Source organism: Cryptomeria japonica, chromosome 11, assembly GCF_030272615.1.
Source record: "Cryptomeria japonica chromosome 11, Sugi_1.0, whole genome shotgun sequence".
Classification (NCBI taxonomy): Eukaryota; Viridiplantae; Streptophyta; class Pinopsida; order Cupressales; family Cupressaceae; genus Cryptomeria; species Cryptomeria japonica.
The window spans coordinates 727,680,064-727,695,505 of NC_081415.1; the positions used below are offsets into that span (position 1 = coordinate 727,680,064).

The following is a 15,442-nucleotide window of genomic DNA, read 5'->3' on the forward strand; positions in this document are numbered from 1 at the left end:
AGATGGTAAAGTCCGAAACCCCAAAAGCTTGTTCACACTCAACAATTTGAACCAAAAACCCTACACCATCACGAGGTTGGAAAACCTTACCTAATGTTATTGATTACTTGTTTGACCTTATCAATTTAAGCCGACTTCTTTTTGTTGGTGGGTGGTATATTTGACATACAATGCCTTTATTATATTTCATTGATATGGTTGAATTCAACTACGTATTAGTAGGTAGAAGGTTGTGTTCTGCTCGGCAACCATCAAGTTCTTTAAATAGACTTTGGGTAGTCAAGTAAAGTAGTATGTTCCTATAATATCCTTGTCTATCTTATGCCAATTTTTTTTTTTTTTCCAACTACTCAGCTTCAACACATTTTGGCATACAGTTGCTTGCACATGGTTTGTTAATTCAACTTGGAAAGGAAACAAATATTCTTGTTTATGTAAATAATGCTCAAGACAAAGTGTACAGGAAATTACATAAATCACCTGCACCTTAGTTGAATTTTCCATCGTACCAAACCAGCGTCCATCTCCACTGTTAGCAGCTGACTATAATCTCTCAGAGTTTGTGCCTCTTTCTTCAACTGCGTCTTCCTTCTCATTCCATGCACAGGGGTAGAAGTGTAGAATTATCAGACAAACCACCTAGACAACCATCTATTCAACGATATAATTTATACTTTAGCGTAAGTGGCGCTAGCATAAATTTAGCAGATACTTTTCTATCCAGCAATGGTTCAGTTCGTCGTGCAAAAAGCTTTAGCACCATGCTAGTCTTTGCAAAGGCGCTGACAAATAGATTTTTTGATCCTCTACTCAGTATTCTATATTTCACCCAACAAGCAGCTTTATTTCATCCAACAGAGATATATTTTGCATAAAACTATCCCAACTATTTCCATGCAGAAGAGATTGGGGATTGGAATGGATGATTCTATCAAAGAGATAATACCCACTTGGTAATTTGAAAGGGTCGATGCTGATTAAGAACTCCTGTCCCTTCCTATTCTTTACATGCTTCCCACACTCATCAGCCGCAATGACTACTGTAAGGAATTCCAAAGCAGCATTCACGCCTGGTAAGAAAACGGTTCCTTGCAATTCACAAATATATGAATCTCCTTCCACGATTCCAGCAAAATGCTCAGCAAGAATATGTAGTCATGAATTTCAGAAAGGTCCACGCAAAGCATTAGAAAAAGCAACCAATATTAAAGAGAATCCAACACCAATATTGAATTCAGTATTCCAATTACCAAAATAGCATTAATAAGCAAGGCTTCCATATCTGATTTCCCACTCAAAAAAAAGAGGTTGGCGCACAACACCAATAAGACTCAGCAAGCAAGCCGGCAAAATAAACGTTTCCCCATAGTCCACGATTGAGCAATCGCCAAGAAATAAGAGTGCCTTCTTGGAAGGACACACACAGGTAGAATGGCCTTCAAATTTTTTGATTTTCCTCATTAAGCTTATGACTCCCTCGTCTGCTAATCAAATAGTCAATTCAGCCAATGAGATTCTGCCACTTAATATTTATCTGGCCCAATAATTCCTCAGACTATAGTCGCTTTGCTTCATAAATTGCTCGAGTCTCTAGGCCAATTAAAAAATCTCAACGTCAAGCTATTCTCTCACAATATTTAATTCTTCCATCACTAAAATAATATTTTTCAAGCAAATTCACACATTGCCAATATGAAATATTTAAAAGAATACATACTCCAGCACCAAGAATATTATCAAAAAATATTTCCTTTCTATCTCCAAAAGTAAGACCTTGGGCAAAGTATCCATAATTATTAATTCTGTTCGACCAACCAAAATGGTTAACGGAATCCCAGAAAATTAATATTATATTTGTCCTGTCAATCACCTTATTCCCCAATAATAAAATATCATATCTCCCAATAACAATGACTCAGTTCTGAATAATAATCAGTATTCCTGAAAAATACCTTTATTCTGCAAATTGAATTGAACCTCACAAATTTGTCTTGGAATGAAACTTCTCAAATATCTTCAATAAAATCAATCCAGTTGTGAATTTTCAATGAATCCACCCAACAAACTGAATTTGGGTTTTCGTCTAATCCACCTAGAAATCCCAAGGGTTTTTCTCCTCAGGTTTCTGAATCGAAATCAAGACGCTCTCAAGCTCTCCAAGAGAAAATAACAAAACCAAGCATATCCCTAATGAAACACAAGTTGTTCTTTTAAAACCACTGTGACAACTTTTGGCTTTCCCTCTTCTTTGCCTCGTGATTTTCCCTTTCTTTTAATTGAACTTGAGGGAAAGAATAATAAAGTGACTTTATTAAATTTTCACTTAATCAACCATTAAAGTCACTTTAGTACTTTATTAAATTAATAAATAATATTACTCTAATGATTTACTTTTGAAGGATAATATTAAATAATTAAATTAATTACTTTTATGACCTTATTAAAATTAGTCGTCATGTAATTTACTTACTTTCGAGTCTCGACAAACTGAATTTTAATTATTTAATTATATTTATTGGCCAGATAAAAGGGGACATTACAGATCCTTTGCTAATCATCTTTGGCCTACTGCTATAAGAACTCCATGTGAATAAAGACATATTTCTATTACTTTGTCTAATATGCATCATTATTTATGTTCTTCAATTCAATTATTAGTTTTATCAAATGGAAAAGTAAACATTAGGATAAACTCTTTCTTGCATGTAACTTACAAATGCATCATAAATATTAGGCAATGGCATCCTCGATCCTCTTTTTAATATATAAAATAGATGTTGATTGATAATGTGTTTAGACTCTTCCCTGAGAAGGACGTTATAAGTTCAAATTGTAGATAAGACTTTCCATAACTATCGACATTGTTTTCAGGCAGAGTTGCTAATGCAATAAGGAGGAAGTCAAAGCAAGTATCACTCAATAACTATGCATAACTATTCAATGATCATGAGGTTAAGCAGGTTGGGAGGTTATCCTACAGGCTTTGACCACACCATCTTAATCAGGTAGACTGTATTTGAATCACAATGATGCAGAAAATTTGTTGAAATTTGTTTTCATCAAAATAAATATGAACCAAACAAAATGAAAATTTTGCATCTGAATCCATGTATATTCCAAATTTAAATTATCTATTACTTTCAAGAAAGGAAGAAGCAAAGACATTGCAATTAAATCCAAAAGCCTCTTATAACCAACCTGTCTAACACCTAACGCAGCTTGTAATGGTGTCAGAGAATCATAAGGAAGCTGTATAAAAATATGACAAGCATCAATAGAAATGATCCATATAATATGCATGGTAATTATTTAGAACTCTTCCAATGTTACTCATGATCTTCACCAGAACTTTTAATTGTATATGCTGTTCAATACCTTAGCTGTCAATAACTCCCATAGGACTATTGCAAAACTGAAAACATCTGCCTTTTGATCATATGGCTGATGATTGATAACCTACATGGATGAAAGTTTAAAAATCATGAGAATCATAAGTTGTCAAAATTGAATCAATTGCATCCTAGAAAGCAATAAAGTTTATTCAAACTATATTAGTCTTTAGATCTTAAAAATGAACTTTAACCATGCGGATTAATATCCATTTAGGTGCTAGTTGATTTTATTGTGGAATATGTTTAAGTTAGAAAAAAAAAACTTCATGTTTTAATTGTTCAACCTTACAGCATACACAAGAAAATAAATAAGCTTTTACTTCTAATGGGACCAGTCACCTTATTGTCAGGAATTTAGGATCCTTCTCATGTGACTTTGAAATTGTTACGTAAAACAAGTTGGAAAAACTACTTAAAATCATGAATATCAAATTTCCTAGAGCTACATGATAAACAGCAACTATTCTAGCCTTGTACAAAAATAGCAAAAATATTTATTAGACAATTACTAGAGTACTTTTTTCCATCTTTCTTCAAAGCATTAATCCTAATTACTTTAGTCAAACTATAGTCCTCATACAAGTAAGCCATATTGTCTGCCTTCCGTGTCTGCTTTTCTGCCCTCAAAATCAGTCAGTTAAAAGAGAGAGTAACTTCACCAAATGAAGAATGTGTTGAGGTTAACTGGAAATATGTAAGGACCTTTCAAAAATTAATTCATGATGACCTTGTGAACAAGTTGGTCTATTCGACCTTGTGAACAAGTTGGTCTATTCAGTAGCAATATTTAAAGGAATGTAATGCCAAATCGACTTCGTTAATAAGCCTCAATAAGAAATATGCAAATGCTGACTTTAAGTGTTTTGGCAAAATATAGCTGTATTATTACACCAGAAAGGTCCTGCTGTGTGCTTTCAGAAGTGATATAGTTGATTTTTGCAATCTCAGAAGAAATTTAGTATTTTAAATATTGTCCTTTCATTTGATACTACTGTAATTTATTAGCAAGTTATATTGTCATAACGAAGTCAATGACGATGTCATCACAAGTTCTCTAAAGGTTCTTGTAATGAAATAAAAAAGATAAAACTGTGGAATATATACAATATGTAGACTGATATAAACATAAATACGAGATGAAATGAACAATGCAAAGAGTGGGTGATATACAAGGGAAGGGATGTGTGCATAGGGACGTATCCCTCAAAGATTGCCCATACTAATTAATGAGGATTACCCTTCCAAAGTAATTAGTCAATATTTCTATAGCACAATGTATTGCTTCATGTTTTTAAAAGTACTCTTTCAATTTGCTATAAATTTTCTTAATGCAAAATTAGAAGCCAATTGGTTGGTACACAGAGATTGACTCGGCTTCCAAAACTTCTTGGGAAAGATTGAAAAAAGATTTTGAAGAGGAGTTCAAGCTACTACAAAACAAAAATGAAATCATAGCGGACATTCATAATACAAAGCAAGGGAAGCACAAGATTGTCAGAGGTTATAATCATAGGCTCAAGGAACTCCTAGTAATATTAGAAAAGGAACTAGTCAATGGCCTCAAGAAGATACGGTTCATCAAAGGCTTCATTCCTTCATTACGGAAAAAGATGAAGGCAGTATTGTCGTCTTCCTAAGCGAAAGCCTACAATCAAGCAATGGATGTAGAAAATAACAACAAATGTCATCCCATAGCAAACCAAAAATAGAGATAGATGAATGTTCGAATGACAATAGCAAGAATGAATCTAGAATTGTGCAAACCTTGAGAATAGATATGATGAGGATGAAGGAACTATAGGGACAAAAAGAAACTAATAAAAAAAGCAAAGATAATTGGTGCACAGAATGTAAACATGAAGGCAACATCAAAAATAATTGTCCTAGAAAAATGTTTTGCAATATTTGTCAAGAAATGGCTCATTCGATCATACAATGCCCATATAATTGAAGGAGTAGGGCACGCAAGTGTTCACAGAAAAAGAGCATTTCACTCAAGTTCTAGAATAATAATGCATCTCCAAGAGACTATCAAAATCAAAGAGGGGGAGGTCAAAGTCAGATACTTTTAAACTCTAAAGGTAGGTCCCTTGAACAATGTTGCAATATAGCAAATGGGGATACTTTACAAGGAACTGCATTAGAAACCAAAACACAACAATATTATTATGCAAATGATGTGGACCTAGAGACATTGAGGATGTTGGTTGTCCAAACCAAAAGGCCAATATGCACATGATCGATGTAAAAAGATATAACAAAGTACTTGTTGCTACTCGAGCCCAAGCAAAGAAGACAGCATACCCACACCAATCTACAAAAAAATAGAAAGACTTCATGAAGTAAGAGCTGAAGTAGAGAATGCTATGGCTAATGAACAATGCCACTAAAATGCAAATGCAAGTACAGTAACAAATAAAGAGCATAAATGTTACATATAGTACTTGAAAAAATAGTTATAAAAAGATATGTAAAGAATAAGTATAAGAACTGTAATTGAAACATGCAGATATTTGCAACCAAGGGATATGTATTATGTAGATTTTTATGATCATGATTCATCATTGGCCTATTACTTGCTTAAATTTATAGTTTCATGGGGGGTTTGGTGTCAACACCAAAACGAGGTTGAGGGCAGCACCCCTTGCAGGAGTTAGGGGCTGAGAGAGAGAGATGTAGAGAGATAGGTCTAGATGTAGGGGGAGGGAGAAGAGAATGAGATAGAGAGAGGTAGAGAGAGGGAATAGAGGAAGAGTGATAGGGAGAGAGATGGGTCTAGAGTTCACCGGAGATAAAGAGTGGTATAGAGAGCGAGAGAATGCTGATAGGAGCTTGTTGATTACTAGAATTTGACTGTCTGAAAATTTATAAATTTGCTAAAACCTAAAAACTGCATTATAGCTCCTAGAGATTTGAAACCACTCTCAAACATCCTTCCAATATATACATGAAATGTAACTTAGACTTATACTTAAATGTTATAATTCATGTATATATTATGATGAAGAGAATGAGACTGACTTCTTGACAAGGATTCTATTTTCACCATTTTTTTTTTTAAATTGCTCTTTCTCACGTCCTAGGACAGAAAACTTACAGCGGTCCCCGAGACGCTCAAGGGACACCTGGGCATCCCGAAGACATCTGGACATCCCCGACATCTCCAAACGTCTCGGGGGCAGTGGAGGGATGGTGGGGAGACGCCCCGTCCCCGCATCCCGAAGACGTCCCCGTCCCGGAAACGCAAGGGCTGGGGTGGGGAATGCATCCCCGTGGTTCACTGCTAAATCAAAGCCTGCAACTTATAGCTAAGTTGACCAACTTGCAGGAGAAATGTCTCCTAGGGTCAAACTCTGTTGTAAAACACTTGTAATGAAGTAAAGAGGATAGAACAATGGAATATGTGCAATATACACATTGATATAGAAATAAATATGACATGAAATTAAAGATGATAAGCATCAATATATATACACGAGTGGCAACGTAAGCATAGGTTTGTATCCTCTCAAAGATGGCCTAACTAATTAAAATTATAACACTCCTCCCAATTAGTCTATCAACTTCCTTTCATGTTTGGAGACATAAGTAACCAAGATTGTCACATATCTTTCATTTGGTTAATCTTCAACACCATTGCACTTATAGACATACAAGTTGCATTCTAGAAATGTATGTATTTATTGGGTTGATTGGCCTTCCACAATAATAAACACCTAGAGATTTTTAGTTTCATTTTTTATAAATTTCAGTTTCGTGTGATTGTTTTAGGTGGTATGCCAGATAGCAATTGGTTTCAATCATATTAGCTTTGAACATTGGAGTTGATGTGCACTGTTCAGCATAGACTAGGCATATGAACTTTAAACGTTAAGGCATATTCATCAAACACCCTCCCCAAAAGCATGTCCTAGAATGATCTTGAGCTTGTAAAATGAAGGTGTACGATACTCCATTGACTGCTGCTCAAAAATTAAAAATATACAATAATTACTTTCTGCCAATCCATCTATAGAAATCATTCTTGAGAAACTTTGTTCAGGCTACATTTACTAAAAGGTAAATCTATCAGCAACTGGTTGTCAAAATAAATTCTACTAGCGCAGCTTAAATTAACTAATAATTATTCTTTTTTTTTTAAATGGTACAAATAATCCAAAAATAGCATATTAAAATGGGATTGTGCAATGCCTTGCAAGTGCAAAAAAAAACCTAGGAGCTTCATGGTGGCTTTAAGGCACCCCTAAACTAGCAAATTCTCCTCACAGACAAGTTTGGCAGCCACTTACTCTATATTTTCATTACAGTAATATGATATACATTGAAGGAATGTAGATAACAGTATAATATGACAAGCACATAGAAAAATTCAATGGGATAATAGAAATCAAATAAAAAATAAGATTATGCTTAAGATAGTAGAAGAGTTTCTTGACTTTCCATTTTTTTCTCTACTTCTGTATCCCAGATCTGCTATCTTTCTCTTGTCACTATAAACCGAGTTGATAGAATGCCAATAAGTTAGATCTTAAATGTTGAACCTTCTTTATTACGCCTCTTGCCATGCCAAAAGGGAGATGTAGACCTTCAATGAAAGAGAATTGACCTCTCTTTCACATTGCTGGGCACCGATCCTCAAATAGTGTTGATAATTTTACCTACTAGTCTATACCCTACCCTCAAAAAGGGAAAATTTTATTTGATTCTTCCACATGATATTTTATCCATAATATTAGAAACACAGAATAAACAGGGTGTAGAGAAGTCAGTAAAAAAAGGTTTCATCTAGAGATGGTTCAGATATAATGCTGCTGTCCTTCACTAGAGATAAATCTAGTCTTGCACTCCATATACATAGCTATGCTTGTACTACAAATGTTTTAAGAACATCTTCATGTATGCTGTATGTACTATGGAAGGACTTTTGCTAGGTTTTACTATTCAGACTACTTATGCAGAAAACAAGTTCCTTAGATATTAATATACTTGTAACTATTAATATTTAGAAAGGGAAATTCAATATTGGTCATACAATACATATTCCATAACCACCTGTACACCTTCAATATACAAATAGGCCCAACCTATTTTGGCATTATATATTTGAACAAAGTATAAATCAGAAACATGTCATTTAGGAAGCAACAGCTTGTCTTTATGGGGGATCCTGATCCACCATAGGAAACATTTTCAAATACAATCACATTGCATTATGATAGAAATATATGCAACGATAAACTCTATATGAAGACAATAATGACACTCTTAACTTTAAAAAGAAATATTTCTGCTTACCACAAAAGTAGAAATTGCATTTATTATTAGCCAAAAGCAACCTCTACCCACACATGGTGCCTTACACTTTCAATTGATGTCTTCAGAAGATGAGTGTGGAATGATGAAGAGTCGAGCTACTAGGGAAACAAGATGGGAGAAGTTCTTAAAGTGTTTCAAACCCCACAATAAAATTAGTCTTTTGATCCTCATACCTACCAACATGCACAATATTAGAAAGGTAGCTCTTCAATTGCTTAGCAATATCACACATGATGATCATGATTGAAACAAATTTGACTATAACAAGATGTAATGCAAGATAATGAATGTGGGGAATCAACAAAACCCAAATCCTAGCCTCACGTAATTTTTATTAAAAAATTGTAATGTTTCTATAATGTTTATCTTAGTTGGTTTAGGAAGTTTCCTTTTCTACATTCTGTTAACGAATGTTTTATTTAGAAACATCCTCTTGTAATCATGAATAAATAGAGCCTTTCAGCTCTTTTGTATATATCGATTTACAATAACATGGTATCAAAGTGGGTCGATGGGGTTTTTAAAGTTTTGGCAAAAAAAATTTAATCGATTTTTTTTTATGAAAATATTGTTGGTGGTTTTTTGAGGGTTTATTTCTCTACAGATTAGCAGGTTTGTTGTGGAAGATTGAGGGTTGTTTTGTGCAGATCACAGGTTGTTTTGTACAAATCGTGAATTGCTTTTTTTCAAAATCAAGGGTTTCTGTTTTATTCTTTCACGGATTTGTTTGTTCTAAAAATTGCAGCCCATGCCACCTGTGACGTCCTCTTAGAGCCCGCACGAAGTGTTTGTTTTTGGCCACGTTTTCTATGTCGCGTCTGTGCAATAGCACGACAGATCTTTCATGCAACATGACCTCTATTTTTTTTACTTTAGTTATTGTTAGTAGCCTAAATGGATTGAATTGTAGTATACAGAACACCAAGATCTGAATTACAACACCAGAGCATAATAGAACACTATCATGGAACCAACAACACACAATATAGTATGCCGAGATATATTAAATGTAACACAGATGTATATCATATTAATCTCCACTGGAATGTCCCTCCAAATGTGCTACAAGCTTACATATAAAGAGTTTGCGGTTGGTTAGGCCATCAACTGTCAGACAACCAACTACTCCGTAGTTATAACTTAATACTATTGTTTTATTTTAATACATTTCCAAAAAGCCTTATTTACTAATTAACCGGCTTACATCATCCCCCCCCCAAAACTTGTCGTCTTCCAGACGACACAAAACAACAGAATAACAACAAAAAACTATCTACTGAGAGGGACAAGAGGACGTCCTTGTTCCTGATGTGGCACGCTCTCGGAGGGTCTTCAGATCTCTTTCAGCAACGAGTTGTTTTCCCTAAGTTGCTTTAAGAAGCCTGAGTGCATCCATTCGGTCCTTCTCAGAGGCAGCCAACTCCTGTTCCTTTCCCAGCCGTGTGGTTCTTTCTTGTTCCACTTCTTGTTCCAGAGCATTGATTCTTTCCTTCAGCTGACTCTCTCGCTGCAGGGATAAGGTGTGTTCTTCCATTTTGCTCGCTTTCCAGGTCATCCCTTGGAGATGTAAGAATGTAGTAGGGAAGGTCCGCTCTATGGTAGTGAGAGCTCCCATCACCTCCTGATCTCCTGTATGCCCTCTAAGAATCTGTGGTACTCCCCAGTTTGCTACCATCTCTAGAGTCTCCTTGTCGAGCCAACCTTGGTTTCTCATTTTCTTCGAGAACTCCCTCTCACAGCCCTCTGCCATAAATGCCATTAGTGCTTCCGCTGCTTTCACTATGGTAGGCACATCAGATCCTCGAGAATGATCTATCATCCTCTGTGTAGTTGTCCTCATTACTTCCAACTCTAAAAGAAAATGCTGTGCAACGGCTTCAAACCCTCCGACACCCTCTGCTGGTGAAGACATGTTGTGCCCTTTCCCAGTTTCTCCAATCCTCGGGCTCTCCTCCTGTTGGTCAAACCCCAATGATGGTGATGGTGGTGGAACCTCTATGTCCATCTGAAATCTGGCCAGCAGGCTGTCCTAGCCTCCATGTCTGTTTCCTCCGTTCCCTTCCCCATGTCTACTTCTGGCTCTTCTGTAACCAGGTGCATTTCTTGTTCTGTGTTTCCTTCACCCATGGTTGCGGGAGAATCAGTTATAGGTGCCACTACTAATGCGACAGCTCTAGCGGCTTCCATGCCCCTTGATGTGTTTATATGGAGAGTGTGGGCCCCTGCACTATGTCTCCTCAAGTCTATTAACTAGGATGGGGTCCCTGCGACCCCTAGCACCAAGTGTGTCGTGGAGGGAATCTGTGCTGGTTTGAAAAGTACCTTTTTCTTTACTCCCCATCCCGGAACGGCTAGTAAGCCCCCCATATGGCTTCCTGGCCCTACTTGCGGCAGACCTCCTACATGCCCCACTTCCTGTACCATGCCCATTGGTTCCAACGTTGCAACTTCTGGGCCTGCCCTATCCTCCTTATCACCTTCTGATCCATGCATAGTGTGGCTTTGTTCCATATGGAACTCCCCTTCGTCTTCATTAGATGAAGACGAGATATATGTCTCTTCTTCCCCCGTCTCTGCCTCTTCCTCAGAGTTGTCATCTTCCTACCCTCCATCTTTTGTGCTCCCTGCAGGTTCTTGCTTGGCTTTCTTCCTAGTTGGCTTGTAGGGCTCCACCCGATTCGAGGCCACAAAAACTCCTCTATGTTCCGACACCACCTGGGTTCTCAATGCTTCCAAGAAGAGGGCAATGATATGATGGGGCATGTACAAGGTTTTGTGTTTAAGGAGCATGGCCTCCTTTATCCGGCTAGAAAGGGCCCGACCCCAATTGTATATTTTGTCGTTGCTCAATCCGTACATGAGGCGTAGCATCCATATGGCAACATCTGAGGCTCGGCTTGCTGCTATTAGCTTACTCTTCAGGACATCCACAACGCATCTCCACTCTGGTGAGGTGATGTAAGATTTTTTCAAGCCCCTTCTATTACTATTCTGCCACAAACTGTCCCATTGCTCTTATGTCAGCGTATTACCGCATATGTGTTCCAGTGGCCGCTTCTTCTCTTCTGTAGACATTCTTGCTGATGGTTTCATGGCTGAATCACCATTACTTGGAATTCTGAAAACTTTCCTGAACTCCTTGGGTGCATAAGAAATGACCACCGTTTGTCCCAAATAGTCGATTACTGATCTATGCTTGTCCTGCTCATATCCATAGACCATGGCGCGCAGTATGGGTTCAAATTCTTTTAAATTGAAGATAGGCATAAAAATGATTTTATCAACCTCTACTCTCCTCAATGAATTTTTCAGGGGGTGATCCTCCTCATTGCTTTCCCACCACCTTCTGCACTCACTTCCAACAACTCCTTCAAAAGTGAGGTTCTCTACTGTTACCTGTTCTTGTACTTTCTCCTGGCTTTTCTTGCCGATTCCTGGAGTGGCCATTAGTTGCTTGTTAGAAGTACGGGCCTTGTAATTTATTTCGTAACTTCCCGTTCTAGGGTTTTCATGACTCCCTTTCACCATATTGTGCCTTGCTAGCATATGCTTCTCCTTTATTGTAGCAGTGGACCCCTTTGTGGCTTTGAACTCCTTCGCCAACGTCTACACTATGGGGATGATGGAACAAGCTTACCCCTTCACTATGTACACTACGACTAAGTTTGTGTACGTCGTGGCCTTGAAGACAGTCGCCGTGCTGAATGTCGGTCTTGTGGTGCACCCTGCAGCTAAAGCGTACGCCTTGGCTCTGCGCCGCGTATGCCCCCTCCGCCTTTGCGACCACTTCCCTTCACGTACGCCCCAACTGCTGCCGCGTGTGCCCCTTGCGCACTCTCCTTCGGCTGCATGTACGCTTTGCGTGGTGCGTACGCCCTTCGTACTCCTTCGGCGTTTACCTCCCGCTGCGTGTGCATTTCCTTCTCTTTCCCTACGCCCACTCTTTGTCACTTCCCCTTCATTGCCTTCGCAAGGAATTATGTACCCCCTTGCCCCTTTATCATTTTTTCTAATATGCCAGGTGCTTTTTACCCTCCACTTAATCTTTTTTGAACCACTCCTTCCTTTACTTTGCTGGTCCCATATTAACTTTTCATATCTGCTTTGGTCTTTATTATCTTTCTATGGCCTTCTCTTTTCATGCGTATTGTTTTTATTTGCATTCTCTTTTTTTTATTTTTTCCTTGTTTTTCCAATTTTTTGAACCCATGTTCCTAGCTTTTGTGACTTAGAACCATCCTCGTCTTCCTTGGTCCCACATTCTGTCAAGTCGTACCCCAACATATTCGCAGCAACATTTTCTCTCTCCTTGTAGATTTTGAGTTTTGAACCATTCACTGAGTCTTTTATCGGATTGCCATCTATGGTAGATAATTTTATAGCTTTGTTTGCCCCTACTTCCTTTATTTTATAGGGTCCTAACCAACGTACCCTGAACTTCCCAGGTCGGAGTTCATTTCGGCCATTGTATTTGAGCACCAACTGTCCTGGTGAGAATTTCATCCGTCTCAGGTGCTTGTCGTGCCAGAACTTCCTTCTTCTTTGGGCTACTTATGTGGCCCATTGTGCCACTGTCCTACGTTCCTCCATCTGAAGTAACGTAGCCAACCACTCCCTTAGGCTCTCTTCGTCCCCCAACCGGTTTTGGACCGCTATTCTCAAGTTTGGTACAGTATACTCTACTAGCATCACAACTTCCTGCCCATACATGAGCTGGAATGGGGTATGCCCAGTAGTGGCTTTGCAAGAAGTACGATAGGCCCACAACACAGCACCCAACCTTTCTTCCCAGTCCCCTTGTTCTACTCCACAAGTCTTGTATAGAATGGATACCAACACTTTGTTCGTTGACTCTGCTTGCCCATTCGCCCTTGGGTAGTACGGACTTGACAGCGTGTGAAAAATTCTGAATTCTATTGTCATGGTGCATATCACCTGATTCACAAAATGTACACCCCTATCATTGGTGACTTGTATCGGTATTCCGAACTGAGTTACGATTTGTTCATATAGAAACTTGGCAGTACTGAGTGTCGTGTTGTCCGGAAGAGCTCTGTCCTCAGCCCATTTTGTAAGGTATTTTGTAGCCACGACTATGTATCGGCATCTATGCACCTTGCTTGTCCTGAGTGGCCCTACAAAATCTAGCCCCCATCTCTCGAACAACTCTTGTGGTTGGGATGGCAAAAGAGGCATAAAATCTCAATTGAGTGGCTTACCTGCCCTTTGGCAAGTATCACAACTTGACACCCATTCCCACACATCTGCATAGAGTGTAGGCCACCACAACCCTGCTAGCAATATTTTTCTTGCGGTAGCATCTGGGCCCATATGCCCTCCCGGTAGTCCTTCATGTGATTCCCTAAGAACCCCAGGAATTTCTTCCTCCAAGACACACCTTCGTAGTACCCCATCAGGGCCCATTTTGTACAAAAGCCCATGGATCAATTGGAGCGTCGTGCTTTTCAGTGTTAGCTTCCTTCTTTCACTTGGGAGCATCTCCTTCGGGAATGTTGCTCTGGAGAGATATTGTCCAAGCTTCTCATACCAAGATGGTAAGACTGCTATTTGGAACAAGTGGCCATCTAGAAAATCCTCATTCACTCCCCCTTCTGCCTGTTCCCCTGATTTTATTCTTGACAGGTGATCAGCCATTACATGGCTTTTTCCCAATCATACCACAATGTTGAAGGTAAATTCCTGAAATAAGATCAACCATCGACTTACTCTCCCTTGGATGACCGGTTTGTTAACCAAGTACATGAGTGCCTGGTGATCCACGAAGAAGGTAAAGGGCGTGGTCAGGAGGTAGTGACGGAATTTTTGTATTGCGTACACCATCCCTAAGGCCTCTCGTTTTGTGGTGCTATAGTTTCTTTCTACTTTTGACAATAGGCGGCCGGCAAAGTATATAGGGTGATCCAAGCCCGTGGCTACTGCCTGTGCTAAAGTGGTGCCAATGGCAAAGTTGGAGGCATCTACATGCACATGAAATTTGTTATCCCAATTTGGGTATATTAGGATGGGTGCACTTACAAGTCTGGATTTGAGTTCCCTGCAGGCTTCTTCTTGCTCTCTGTGCCATACAAATGGCTCCCCCTTCCTTGTGAGCTTTTCCAGCGGAAGGGAGACCTCAGCAAATCCCTTAATAAATCGCCAATAGTACCCCACATGGCCAAGGAAGGATTTTACTCCTGTTACATCCATTGGGTTTTCCATTTCCATGATGACTCTTACCTTATCTGGATAAGTCTTCAACCCTGCTTTGCAGACTATATGGCCAAGTAACCTTCCTTGTGGAACGAGAAACCGACATTTCTTTGGATTGAGGGCAAGTCGTGCTCGACGACACCTTTCCTTGCACTCCCCCAATATTTTCAAATGGTCCTTCTTCTCGTTGTATACTGACCAATCATCCAGGAATGCTTTAAAATTTCCAGTCGCCATCTTGCCGAAGATATGCAGTATGATCCTCTGGAATGTGGCTGGGGCGTTGCATAGTCCAAACGACACTCGGTTGTACATGTAAACTCCATCCTCCACAATAAATGTGGTTTTCAGCTTGTCTTCTTCTGCTATGCTGATCTGGTTGTAGCCCGAAAAGCCATCCATGAAGGGATAAATTTCATGCCCCGCCACTTCTTCCAGTATACTATTAGTAAAAGGTATGGGGAACGGATCTTTGACAGTTACAACATTTAAACATCTGAAGTCTATGCAAATGCGGATCTGAT

At 38.8% G+C, this 15,442-nt stretch overlaps 1 protein-coding gene across 2 annotated transcripts in view; it reads right to left on the minus strand.

Annotated features, from left to right (window-relative positions):
- LOC131050822 (serine/threonine-protein kinase STY46) overlaps positions 1–15,442 on the minus strand; it is a 171,378-nt gene that overhangs the window by 22,632 nt on the left and 133,304 nt on the right. For both annotated transcript variants that reach the window (XM_057985109.2, XM_057985110.2), the window contains 2 exons: positions 3,376–3,456; positions 3,199–3,249 (listed from right to left, as the gene is read on the minus strand). In XM_057985109.2, the coding sequence (XP_057841092.1) occupies positions 3,199–3,249; positions 3,376–3,456 (132 nt within the window). The remainder of the gene's footprint in view (positions 1–3,198; positions 3,250–3,375; positions 3,457–15,442) is intronic.